This window comes from Grampus griseus (assembly GCF_964374135.1).
Source record: "Grampus griseus genome assembly, chromosome: 10".
Classification (NCBI taxonomy): Eukaryota; Metazoa; Chordata; class Mammalia; order Artiodactyla; family Delphinidae; genus Grampus; species Grampus griseus.
The window spans coordinates 47,654,990-47,669,092 of NC_139004.1; the positions used below are offsets into that span (position 1 = coordinate 47,654,990).

The 14,103-nt window shown below is 44.1% G+C and overlaps 1 protein-coding gene across 1 annotated transcript in view; it reads right to left on the bottom strand.

Annotated features, from left to right (window-relative positions):
- NEK10 (NIMA related kinase 10) overlaps positions 1 to 14,103 on the bottom strand; it is a gene marked incomplete at its 3' end in the record, with an annotated part of 277,172 nt that overhangs the window by 245,660 nt on the left and 17,409 nt on the right. The window contains exon 5 of the mRNA XM_082664201.1: positions 13,565 to 13,663. Within this exon, the coding sequence (XP_082520327.1) occupies positions 13,565 to 13,663 (99 nt within the window). The remainder of the gene's footprint in view (positions 1 to 13,564; positions 13,664 to 14,103) is intronic.

The following is a 14,103-nucleotide window of genomic DNA, read 5'->3' on the forward strand; positions in this document are numbered from 1 at the left end:
AGGTCCCCAAAATTATTTGGTTCACAGGGACCTTACTGACTCACGGCAGCCCCTGACCAAAAGAAATAGCTAAAGGGTTCAACTTTAAAAGACTTGATACCCTGATAACTTAGTATCCATTTGAAAAAATAATACACAGACACTAAAAAAAAAGTCTTTTTATTTTATTCTTAATCACATTTACTTACTGATGGGGTGTGTGCACCTGTGGACACTAAACAACTTCTCCAGCCTTGGAATCAGATCTAACACCATTACCTCCATTCCCTCTTCCACCTGACTTTCCCAGGGCACTTGCTTTTTGTCACAGTAACCACTGAAAACCCAGCTACAGAAAAGTAAGCCATCATCTAAGGGAAGGCAGTACAATCTAATGTGGAAACTGTAACTACCTGAGTAGTTTGCACTGTGTCTGACAGATGTTGTGTATCATTGCTGTTTTCCTTGAAATTTAAAAATATCCCACAACACCCCTGGGGGTTCTCTGCAGCTCCCAGGGCACTTCAGCGCTCCCTGTGGGAAACATTGTGATGAAGTATTTTCTTACACCTTAGATCAGTCTTCCTGGAAGCAGACTCTTCCATGAAGATTGGTGTGCATGTGAGTGATTGAGGACATGCTCTCGGGGAGTCCACCTGGAGTGGAGAGCAGGGGTGAGGAGTGGGGAAGCCAAGTGGGCAAGGGCCCTTCTGTGCCAGCCTCACCTCCAAGGACCCCCCACCCCCACGGAGGCAAGCACCCTGGTTTTCCTGCTCCCAAAACGGCTGTCACAGTGTGTGTGGAGGGTGCTGCAGCAGGGACTAGGGAGCAAGTTCTCAGGCACTGCTGCTCTCCGGGCCTGCGGGCAAAGTGGACTCAAAACTCCAGAGCGGGGTGCCAGGGCCCAGCCGCTCACATGGACGCTGCCACCCAGTCCTCGACTGAAGCCCGAGTCACAGGGGCCACCAGCACGGCTGGGGCTCACTGCAGGCACAGCTCGCTCAGTGGGTTCCAGCTCGAGGAAGCAGAGTGGTCGGCGCAGCACCCCCGTAACTCTGGGGTGGGGTCATCGGCACACCCAGCACCCGTCCCAGCTGCTGTGCCTCTGTGAGCAGCTTCTACTTCACTGCTCAGCTTCTCTGTGCCAGTTAGAGTTAGTAGTAAAAAAAATTCAAACTGGGAAAAATTTTCAGGCTGCTCCAGTGTTGCCACTCAGGCTGCAGAGCGTGAACACTGCGAAGGGCCTTTCATGGCACTATGTAAGGATGCTTCTGCCCAAGAACCTGTAGGAACAGAGCCCAGGCTGAGGCCGGGACCCACGGCTTCCTGAGTCTCAGCTGACAGCACGTCTGAAACCGAATTCATGCCCCGCCGCCCCCCCCACCCCCCGCCACAAACACGCCTCACCCCTCCAGGCCTCCAGTTGATCAGACCGAAACCCTGGGTGTTTTCTCACCTCCTCTACTTCCCTCACATCTTTCATCTAATCCCTCAGCACATCTTGTCTGCTCTACCTTTAAAATATCTCCCCATTCCCACCACTTTGAGGTAGGAGGTAGATGGGCCCCTGGGCTGAGCCACTGGAGTTCGTCAAGCAGAATAAATTGGAGCTTTGTTTTCCCTGGACACTCCAAGGACAGAGCTAGTGACAGGAGCTGAGCTCTGAGGGGGAGTAAAGAGATAAAACGACCACATCTATCACTACTGAAGTCAAGGAAACCTCCCTGACTGCACATGCACAGGAAGGCTCCTTTGGGGTCAAAAAGGGGCGACATCATCCCATAACAGGTGCTGTCAAACCTCCGTTAGCCTCTGCACTGGAATCCATCTTGGCAAAAAGATGTGCACACATATCGGGCAGGGCAGTAGGACAGGTCAGGTGTGGGGAAAGAAGCGAGATAACTGGCCAGAGCAGAAGGAAGACCCAGAAGAACCGCCCCATATAAATGATTTAATCGCCTCTTTATTGCACTCCTCATTCAGGAGGATGCCCACACCCTTTCCCTCCAGGTGTGTACTCCTGTTTTGCTTCTGTCTAAATACACTGTTTCTCTATGTGTTCTCCACATGTTGTGCTGTGTCTCTAATAATAAACTTTGTACCTGTTTTTGCCTCCTTGATTCATTCTTGCTTTCAAACAGGGGCAAGAGCCAGGGGAACTTTGCTTCTAGCCTCCAGCCCCTGCTGGACTAGCAGCTAGGATTCCTGGTTTTCATCCAGGCTATGCAGCTCCAATTCCTAGGCAGGGAAATAGGATCCTGCTTCAAGACCACTCACCGCTGTCTCTCCGAGATCAACTTCTCACTCCCTCGTCTTCTATGACCCTGGTTCAAGCCGCCATCATCTTTTGCTTGAACCATTGCAAAAGCCTCCCATCTGGCTTTCTTGCTTCCATCTTTGTCCCCAACTTCAATCTTCACACATCTGCCAAGGAGACAAACACCCTCCCCTGCCCTCCTCCAACAGTTCTCCTCTCACTCAGTCCTCACGGCCCCTGAGGCCCTACAGGACCCGGCCTCCCCACTGCCTCTCAGACCTCATTCCCCCCGTTCTCCACTGCCCCCACCCATGCTCTCTCAGACACACTGACCCTCTCATAACATGGCTGGGCTGGGCTTGGAACCTGTGCCTTTGGTGCTTCCCATGAAGCAGACTTCTGTGACTTTTTAACACTGGAACCTCCCATACAACTATATAGATGTCCTCCGACATGACATGAGGCCAGTCACATGCAGTTGTTCTAACCAAAGTGTATGTCAAGGTGCAGAAGCCACCAACACAGCACAGCCTGGACTCCTGAGGTGAGGAAGGGGGTCTGAGCACTGCCGAGCACTGGACCTGCCTGCATCACCTGTGGAAGTTAGTCCCTGCCAGGTGACACGTCTTACACTGCCCTCCAAACTAGTCCAACAGTGGCACTGGGTGCAAATGTTAACAAAAACCTAAAACAAAATGTGTCTGCTATTTCATACATAGCCAAGAAAAACAGAGAAAGATAATGGAAGCTACTTTGGACTAGAATCCACATAGTTTCTCCCACCCTCTCGCACCTCCACAGCTGAGCTGGTTGTACATCCAGCAAAGTTAGGATACTTTAAAGATCTGCCCCTCAGTCAAGTGAAGCATTTACTTGAGCTGCAGTCCCAAGCCAACCCTTGCATGGCTTGTCCAATATTGATCCTTGACATTTGGTGGGAAATTCAGTTTTGACTCTTCCACAATCCTGAGAAATTCAACTCTGTCCCAAACCTGCCCATCTCAGACCTGAGTGCACGAGACACACCCTCCCAGAAGGCAAGCCAAACATCTGTGGTTCCTGCCACTGGAGGTTTCACCCCCAGCCCAGCCCCCTTACACTCCGCCCCAAGCCACTCACTGTTTCTTCCATCTACTAACTTAGCTCATGGGAAGGAAGTTGGAAATATGTTTTTCCCGTAGCCTTATATTCCCAAGGATGTTTGACTGCTTCTTATAAATTAGAGCCCCCAGCAGAGGCCTGGCTCTGCAAATAGAGGTTGAGCAAGATGTCCCAAGAACATCACTGGCTGGGAGTCACTCCTCCTGCCATCACCAAGGCTCCTGGCAAGAGCTGCCTGCCACAGCCACCAGCAACATCACAGCCCTCCTATAGCCAGGGCACCACGACAGTGACACCTCTGCTACGGAGGCAAAGTTCAGTTTCTTCTGAAAATAAAGGCAGGACTCAACCCATCTAAGGCCTGCAGCCAGGCAGAATTATCCAAGGCCACAGTGGGAAGCTGCACTATATTTCATCCTAAGTTCCTTGTACTGGGAAAAATAATGCAAATTTGAAGTACCTTTTGAATTTAAAACAGTCACCTCTGGGAACACTTGTAAGGATGTGGTTATTCTGAGGCTCCTATTAGAGAGAGAATACCTTTAATCTCATAAGTAGAGGGATGGCGCATGACTAGTTTCCCTTCCAGGTGCTGGGGTCATCTAAAGATAGAGTGTAGCCTGCAGTGCAGTGCAGACACTACATCCCAAAGATCTAACAGGAATAATGATCCAGTTGCAACAGCTGCTGGTAACCTCCCGAGGTTTAATGCTGGCTGTTCTTCATTATTTAAGAGGAGAAGCCATGGGACATACTGAGAGATGACTCACACTACAAATATGTGTGTACTGAAATTTTTCCTCTTAAGAATATACAATCTTCATAAGGAAAGTCCATGGCCTTTCAAATGTTTTTTCACATTAAATATGAAAAGGTTTTTTTGTTCTGTTTCTTCTCACCTCTAAAAAAAAAAAGAAAAGAAAAGGAATTCCAGAATGGTTTTTGTTTTGTTTTTACCATAAAAGGAGTGCAAACAAATGAAGAGTTCCAGAAAAGTCTCAAAGTTCTGTTCCAAGCAAATGGCATTTTTTTGTTCTACAATTTAGAACTGTGGCCCAAAGTTATTAATATTTCTATGTGATTCTGGCCTATTGTAAATGTAAATAGAATTCCTGGTGTCTGGGTCCTGCAGGGCCTCCCCTCTGAGCGCTGACCTCTGAGGAGCAGTTGTTCCCTCCATGGCTTCCAGCCCTCAACCTCCCCCCTCACCCAAGGACCTGGCTCACTGACTGGAGCTCTGCTGTTCATGGGGAATGGCATGTTCTGTAAGGTGATATAGAGCTCTGTTTGCCAAGAGTCGGGGGACTAGGAAACGCACTGAGTCTAGTGTAAGCAGAGGATTACAGAGAATAATAATGACAGACTCTAAAGATGGCTGCCTTTGTTTGACTGAGGAGGAGCCAGGTGACTTGTCCAAGAGTGCGCATAGGTAGCAGAGCTGGGCCCTGACTCCCAGGCCAGGGCTCCCGCATCCCCCACCTCCACCCGGCACAGAAAGGGGCTCTTAGATACATCTACTGCGGGGGCAGGCATGTTCTGCACAGTGGTGAGGGGTCTCCTGAGGTAGCTCTGAAAACCTTGTCTGTCGGCAAAGACAGTGTTTCCCTGGAGGCTGTGTTCCAATAGAGTAGCTGCACAGCAGCAGATTCATGACCAGGCAAATATTTATCCCCTCTTGTGACTGAACTTTTGCCACTGCTTTCACAGGACTATTACCACATGGCAGTATGACCAGGCCCCACGGCCTTTGTCCACAACCACCTGCCACATCGCTTTTGGCATCAGATGTCATTTTCTGCTATCAGTATAAAAAAAGAGAAGGAAAAATGGTACCACCAGAGACATAGCATTTGAAAAGAGAAAGGGTAGTTGGGGTTTCACCTTCCCATTCAGTCGAAGAAACCAGTATGCGATGTGAGAGTCACAAAGCTGCAGGACTGAGCACTGAGAGTCACACGGTCTGGGGTAAACTCCATCCAGGGGCTGATGCAAATGCCAGAGGTCACAACCTCAGCTGGCTCTCACCCAGAAAAAGCAGCATCTTCAGAGGAGGTGTTATTTAGATTGCCCTTTTCATTAACGCACAAAACAACCACCACCAAAAAACTACCACCTTTCACTAAAAATTTAAAAGTGGAGAAATTCAAACCTGTTTCAGTATAAATATTACCTCAAATTCATATGACAGAGCCCTATTTTTTTGGATAGTTGTAAAAGCAAAATTCACATCAAAATAGACATGTAAAACTTAAAAGGAATAAGAAAACGTGAAGAAATGAATTATAAATGAGTATTCAAGGAATATTTACTGACTTGTTCCACTATTCTTAATGGGTAGTGTCATCCATTAAACCTGTCCCAGAAGAGACACCAAGTCAGAGGTCCATCCAATTCATCATGTTGGTCCCAAAAGTCAGACAGATATTGAGTAGAAAGGACTGTTCTAGTTGTTTCTTCTCCATGGCTGGTGAAAGTTTCAGAGATTGAATGCTTTCAGATATTTGCTGATCACCTCCTGGGAGCCAGGCACTGTTACATGCCCAGGACTATAGCCTGGACAAAACCATGCCCTTGTATTCACAGAGGTTACCATTTAGAGAAAGAAGACCAATAACACACACAAACAAACAAAACTGCACATTAGGTGGTGACCAGAGAAAAACAACCCTAAAGTTAAGGGTTTAGGGAGTCCTGAGAATGCTATTTTAGGAGAGTCAGAGAAGGGTTTTCTGATACGGTTAGCATCTGAGTGAACTGAGGAGTGAGTCAAGGTCAGAACAGCGGAAGAGTTAAGTATCTAGCTCCTGAGCAGGAGTGCACTAGTTTGCGCAAGGAAGCCCTTGGGGGCTGGAACAAACTGAGCAAAGACAGCGTAATGGGAGCTGAAGTTACAGAGGTGGTAGGAGCCAGTTCTGTAGGTCTTTTGTAGAATAGGAATAGGGATTTTGGACTTTTTATTCTGGAGAGTCACGGGAAGGCTTTAAGCAGAGGACTGACATTATGTGACAGAAATTCTGAAAAGACCCTTTTGGATGTGCTGTTAGGAACACCATACCATAGGGAGTCAAGGGTCAAAGCCAGGAGCCCAGTTAGCCCACTGCAATGGTCCAAGCAAGAGACAGTGGCAGCTAGGACTAGGTTAATAGCTGGGAAAGACTAAAGTTGAGAGGAAGGCAAGTTGAGTAAGAAAAATCAAAAGTCCCATTTTTGGCATGTTAGCTTTGAGATGCCCAAAGAAGTCCACCAATCAATACATGAAAGAAAAGACTAATTTATAGCAGGAGAGAGCTGTACTTTAGTCTCTCAAAGCAAAGCTGATAGAGGAGTTCAGGAACGGGTGGACTTTCATAAGTGGGGGTTTTGGGGGACTGATTGATTTTAGCCATGGAAAGGGGATTCCTGGAATGTGTTCCAGCTTACTCCCTGGCTCTCAGAAGCTCATGTACTGATGGGAAGCTGTCACTTACTGATTTGGTCAGGTTTAAAACAGGTTCTGGTGCTTATGTATGGCCAACAAGCAGTCATTTCCTGGGAAGGTGGGAACATTTTAATTTCATACCTGTTAGACATCCAAGTGAATGAGTTTCACAAGAAGCAATAGTGGAAAAGAGAACATAATTACTCAAGTGACACTTTTCTGTGGGGCAAATCTGAAAACCAATTTTAAACATATTGGGTTGGCCAAAAGGTTTGTTCAGTTTTTTCCGTAAGATGGCTCTAGTAGCACTTAGTTTTCTTCAACTTCATTCGAAACAATTTTGTTAGATTGTATGTGACAGTTGTCATATCAGCATGCATTTGAAAAAAGACATCAAAATTGGTGAATTTTTGTGTAGCCATTTTAATATTGAAGATGGAAGAAAAAAAGCAACATTTTCGGCATATTATGCTTTATTATTTCAAGAAAGGTAAAAACACAACTGAAACGCAAAAGAAGATTTGTGCAGTGTATACAGAAGGTGCTGTGACTGATCGGACGTGTCAAAAGTGGTTTGCGAAGTTTCGTGCTGCCGATTTGTTGTTGGACGATGCTCCACGGCTGAGTAGACCAGTTGAAGTTGATAGCAATCAAATTGAGATATTAAATGAGAACAATCAACATTTTACCACATGGGAGATACTCAAAATATCCAAATTAAGTGTTGAAAATCATTTGCACCAGCTTGGTTATGTTCATCACTTTGATGTTTGGGTTCCCCATAAGTTAAGCAAAAAAAACCTTCTTGACTGTATTTCCACATGCGATTCCCTACTTAGAAGTAATGAAAAAATTCCGTTTTTTAAACAAATTGTGATGGGTGATGAAAAGTGGATACTGTACAATAATGTGGAATGGAAGAGATCGTGGGGCAAGCAAAATGAACCACCACCAACCACACCAAAGGCTGGTCTTCATCCAAAGAAAGTGATGTTGTGTGTATGGTGGGATTGGAAGGGAGTCCTCTATTATGAGCTCCTTCCAGAAAACCAATCAATCAATTCCAACAAGTACTGCTCCCAATTGAAAGCAGTCAATTGAAAGCAGCACTCAATGAAAAGCATCCAGAATTAGTCAACAGAAAATGCACAATCTTCCATCAGGATAACGCAAGGCCACATATTTCTTTGATGACTTGGCAAAAACTGTTACAGCTTGGCTGGGAAGTTCTGATTCAACCGTCATATTCACAGGACATTGCACCTACAGATTTCCATTTATTTTAGTCTTTACAAAATTCTGTTAATGGAAAAAAATTTCAATTCCCTGGAAGGCTGTAAAAGGCACTTGGAACAGTTCTTTGTTCAAAAAGATAAAAAGTTTTGGGAAGATGGAATTATGAAGTTGCCTGAAAACTGGCCAGTGGAACAAAAGCGTGAATACATTGTTCAATAAAGTTCTTGGTGAAAATGAAAAATGTGTCTTTTATTTTTTCTTAAAAACCAAAGGCACTTTTTGGCAAACCCAATACTTTGGCTAATAAAGAACCAGAGAATCTGCAAGGCAGAGGAGAACACAGTACTAGTCAAGGTTGTGCTTCAGCCCCTCAGCTACTGGATCTCTCAAATGAGGTGGAATGGATTTTGTCTTCAGGGTCCATTCCAGCTCTAATTGGATGACGCTTTTGTGTGTGCATATATACATATAGTGTGTGTGTATACGCAATTTAAGTTTGGGATAAACTCTAAATAACATTTTAGGAGAAATTAACATGTAAGAGCTAGATATTTCCTCCAAGTTAGGAATCAGCTTGAGGCCTACAAGCTTATTTTCTTCCTTTCTACATTTAACATTGTGAAACTTAGAACAAAAGGGAGACAAAAAGACAAGATTCTAAAGGATTCTACTCTGCATAAAAGCACATACAGTTGAGGAAATTTGTTCAAGATGGCAGAGTAGAAGGACGTGCGCTAACTCCCTCTTGCAAGAGCACCAGAATCACAAGTAACTGCTGAACAATCATCAACAGGAAGACACTGGAACTCACCAAAAAAGATACCCCACATCCAAAGACAAAGGAGAAGCCCCAGTGAGGTGGTAGGAGGGGCATAATCACAATAAAATCATATCCCATAACCACTGGGTGGGTGACTCACAAACTGGAGAACAATTATACCACAGAAGCCTACCCAGTGGAGTGAAGGTTCTGAGCTCCACTTCAGGCTTCCCAACCTCGGGGTCTGGAAACGGGAGGAGGAATTCCCAGAGAATCAGACTTTGAAAGCTGGCCAGATTTGATTGCAGGACTTCGATAGGACCAGAGGAAACAGAAATTCCACTCTTGGAGGGCACACACAAAGTAGTGTGCACATCAGGACCCAGGGGGAAGGAGGAGTGACCCCATAGGAGACTGAACCAGACCTACCTGCTAGTGTTGGAGGGTCTCCTGCAGAGGTGGGGGGTGGTTGTGCCTCAATGTGGGGACAAGGACACTGGCAGCAGAAGTTTTGGGAAGCACTCCTTGGCATGAGCCCTCCCAGAGTCCACCATTAGCCCCACCAAAGTCCCTGTAGCCTCCAGTGATGGGTTGCTTCAGGCCAAACAACCAATAGGGAGGGAACTCAGCCCCATACAACAGCAGACAAGTGGATTAAAGTTTTACTGAGCTCTGCCCGCCAGAGCAACACCCAGCTGTACTCACCACCAGTCCCTCCCATCAGGAAGCTTCCACAAGCCTCTTAGATAGCCTCATCCACCAGAGGGCAGAGAGCAGAAGCAAGAAAAACTATAATCCTGCAGCCTGTGGAATGAAAACCACATTCACAGAAAGACAGACAAAATGAAAAGGCAGAGGACTATGTAGCAGATGAAGGAACAAGATAAAACTCCAGAAAAACAATGAAATGAAGTGGAGATAGATAACCTTCCAGAAAAAGAATTCAGAATAATGAAACTGAAGATGATCCAGGACCTCGGAAAAAGAATGGAGGCAAAGATCAAGAAGATGCAAGAAATGTTTAACAAACACCTAGAAGAATTAAAGAACAAACACCTAGAAGAATTAAAGAACAAACAAACAGAGATGAACAATACAATGACTGAAATGAAAAATACAGTAGAAGGAATCAATAGCAGAATAACTGAGGCAGAAGAACGAATAAGTGACCTGGAAGACAGAATGGTGGAATTCACTGCTGTGGAACAGAATAAAGAAAAAAGAATGAAAAGAAATGAAGACAGCCTAAGAGTCCTCTGGGACAACATTAAATGCAACAACATTTGCATTATAGGGGTCCCAGAAGGAGAAGAGAGAGAGGAAGGACCTGAGAAAATATTTGAAGAGATTATAGTCGAAAACTTCCCTAACATGGGAAATAGCCACCCAAGTCCAGGAAGCGCAGAGAATCCCAGGTAGCATAAACCCAAGGAGAATCATGCTGAGACACAGACAGAGAGTAATCAAATTGACAAAAATTAAAGACAAAGAAAAATGATTAAAAGCAATAAGGGGGGCTTCCCTGGTGGCGCAGTGGTTGAGAGTCCACCTGCCGATGCAGGGGACACGGGTTCGTGCCCCGGTCCAGGAAGATCCCACATGCTGTGGAGCGGCTAGGCCCGTGAGCCATGGCTGCTGAGCCTGCACATCCAGAGCCTGTGCTCCACAACAGGAGAGGCCACAACAGTGAGAGGCCCGTGTACCGCAAAAAAATCCAAAAACAAACAAAAAAAACCTATAAAACTTAGGTATATTTTATCTTACATTTAACAAAATTTAACTTATAATGCAACTCTGCCCTAATGACTAGAACAAAGCAAGAATGGGTTCTGCTGACACTTTTTGGCATATGTTTTCTGACAAAGTCATATAACATGATCCAATTTCCTCGAATTTACTTTTCACTTTTGCAGCATAAAAGAGGTTCATTTCTGCAAATATATTAGAAAGATCCACCAATTTTTCCTAATGCCCTCTCCTATTCTTTGCTATTCAAAACATGCTTTTCTGAAGTTCCATCCTGTCACCTGCCTTGTAACTTCTACAATTGTCAAGCCATCTGATTCTGGCAGGGCCTCATCTGTCAGATCCCACCAGTTCAGCACCATCACTTTCAGTAACTTCATGGAATTCTACATCTTTAGCCAGATTCCCTAGTTTGTTTCACAAATTAGATTATGTTTTATTTGTATTATATTACAGAATCTTCAAATCAGCTGGCAATCAGCAGGGAATGGACCGACAGGGGCCTCAGAGGAACAGTTACACAAAAGAGATACTGGAGTAGAGGCCGACTGTATAGTAGACAGTTAACTGGGAAATGTGTCAGCTTTGTAACAATTTTTACTTCCCTACATAATCTCATAACCCTTTGTGCTTTCCTGCACAGGCAAATGAGATGAAAAAGAAGTGGGTGTATTTTCTAATGGCAGACTCTACTGTGGACAAATGATCTTAGGGCAGAAAGAAAAGTTAGAAGATGAAAATTCATTTCCATACCCTGCCACTCATCAAGATTCATTGCCATGTGTAACCCAGAGTAACCTCAGGTTCAGTGCTTGCCCTTTGAGATCTACTGTGCGATCTTGCCTTATCTGACTCTGGGTTAACAATTCTTGTCTCATTTCAGATGCTGCTTGGTAATTTTATTTCTGAGAACAAAGGCTCAATCACAGGTCAACCTTAGGGAAAAAACCCGGAAAAGGGGGTATCCAGAAGTGTGGTCTAGGGGAGACTGCAGTTGGGGAAAGTGAAATAGAAGAGGGACAACAAGAAGAATGTCAATTGGGCATAAGTAGACGAGAATAAATTCCCAGTCAGCCATATTCTCAGGGTAAACTTGAACAGCATAACATCCAGAATATGCCAACCTTATCTATAACCAGAATTGGACCAAAGACCACACCCCCACCCCTGCAATCTCATCCATCCCTTGTTTGTATTAATACAGTTTATATTTATTACATTTTCTTTGTATTGAGATGCTGGGTAACTGGCTGATCAGAGTGAGTCCCTAGGAAGAAAGGGACCACATGTCCTACTCATCTTTGTATTTTCACCCCCTCTTCCTTCTCCACCACGTGCTCCCTCTCTTCCTTGCACATAGTGATGATCAATAATTTGTTTATTGAATTGAATCCAAGCCTTCCAGGCAACATCAAATCTGATGCTCACAAAGAAAGGGGATAGGAAGCCATACCAGGAAAGGCCCTGAGATGTAATTCTTCTGTTAGTCTAAAGCTAGAGGGTAAAGAAACAAAAAAAGGTAGTTCTGACCAAACAAACGAGGTTATCTGGGGTGAGAAACAATGGAAGACCTTTGTACTTAATCCATCTTTTACCCAACCCTGCTTTTAGAATAGAACTGAACAAAACAACCTCTCAGCAGTGAAAGGATGACATAAAATGATGCTCTTAATGTTCAACATTGCTAAATTCCTTCTCCTACTATGAAAGCAAAGACATTTATAATCATCGCTTCCTGGTTTAAAGATTTCCAGGGACTGATCATGTTGCAAGCCTGTAACTCCATCCAATCTAAGATGCCTCATTAATCACTAAGAATCTGAAAAGGTCCTGACAAGAGATCTCTTGACTTCAGAATTGTTAAGATCTCTTTCAACGGCTGGATGCCAACCCTTACCCAGCTGTTTTCCCTAACAATTCCTGCACCCAGTGCCTTCAGTGCAGAGACACAGTAAGGTCTCTACATCCTTAATATAGGAAATCTTCTGCCTTCACCCAAAGTACCAACCTGACAAATGGCCTACTGGACATCCACTGAGGAGTCTATGATAGCTGTCTTCAAAACAAATTAAAGAACTTCATTTTCCAATACCATTTCAGGCATAATTACTCTGCTACTAACCATTGCTCTACTCTCATCAAGCTCAAGAAGAAACAGTCTAGGACAACTTCAGGTCCTTTGCAAAGGTCATTAATCTTTTAACAGTCTTTGAGTATATTGTCAAGAGCTGAGCTGTGACCAAATTACATAACCTTGGTAAAGATTCTAGGCTTCTTGTATCATCTGAGCAAGTCTAATAATCTTCTGCTTAAACCAAGTAAAAAGGCATGGCAGATGCAGTCCCAACCTTGGATTGTTTTAAACTAAGCCAATGTAGTTGGCAGTCACTGTCCAGTACATAAATATGCAATACTAAATAACCCATCCAAAAGATCAAATCATTAGACCACCACTTAGATTGTATTTAGGGATGCTTTTCTACTTACAGTCACCTACAGCACTGGACCAAGTCAGAGTTTTATTTCGGCCAGGCATTAAATTATTAAGATATTTCCTATTTTCCAGAATAAGCATAATTTTTCCCATCTCACTGGAACAGAATTCAGATTATCTCAATCAAGTCCCAAAGTGATGGAGAAGATTCAAGGTTCTTCATGGACTTTTCAGCCAGTGCTTGTGCAGAAAGAGTCTGGGCCTCCCGGGAAGAGTATAAGGCCATGTCCGCCCATGAAGGATGCTGGGAACCTCCTTCTCCCAACAAAGTCTGCTCCCAAAGTCTGGCAGCAGCCTAGCTCTCACTGCAAGCAACCCAGAACAGAGAGAAAATCTCATTTTGCCTGTCTATCATAAAATTCAGCTAAATTCAGGCCTAACCAGAGTGATCTAAATGAGGTCATCTGCAATGCCTATTCATTCACCTCGTTCGAAATGGTCTTTGCTCTGTTTTGCCTTTTGAGCATGCTATGTTCAGTCTTGTAAACTGCTTCAAACCATATGCTAGAAATAAGATATATAAAATATGCCATTCTTGGGCAAATGTCTTTTTCTTTCCTGGGACAATCTTACCTGCATATGAGTCTATTTTTCACCAAGGCTGTAAAAATCTCCTGAAATAGTTTATGCTGGGGATGTGTGCTGAAATTTCTCTCATTCTTGTAGTTTATACTGAGATGAAACAAACAGAAAAGCATTTTATAGTAAAAATTATTTAGGCTGCCTCAAAATTACCAATGCAGAGAAAGATCACCTGTATGCATGAAGATACTGAGGGATTTTTGGGATTCAATATATCACCAAAGCAAGTATCAGTTGTTAAAACAGGAAGTAGAAATTCAATTATAAAGTTAATAATAAAGATTATAGCATATATATTTCATTTTACCACATTAACTAAATTATTCCCTATAAACATTTAAGAGCTAAAACTTGTGTGAGGGAAGAAAAGGGCATATGGAGAGAAAGAATGATTGGGCACATGATCTAGACAGCCATGAAACAGGCAGACAAGAATCCCTCCCTTTACTTTACTACCCACAATGGCTCGTGGCCGCTCTAGTTGTTAACACAACTGGACGCCATGCATATTTCCTTGTGGTCAACACCAC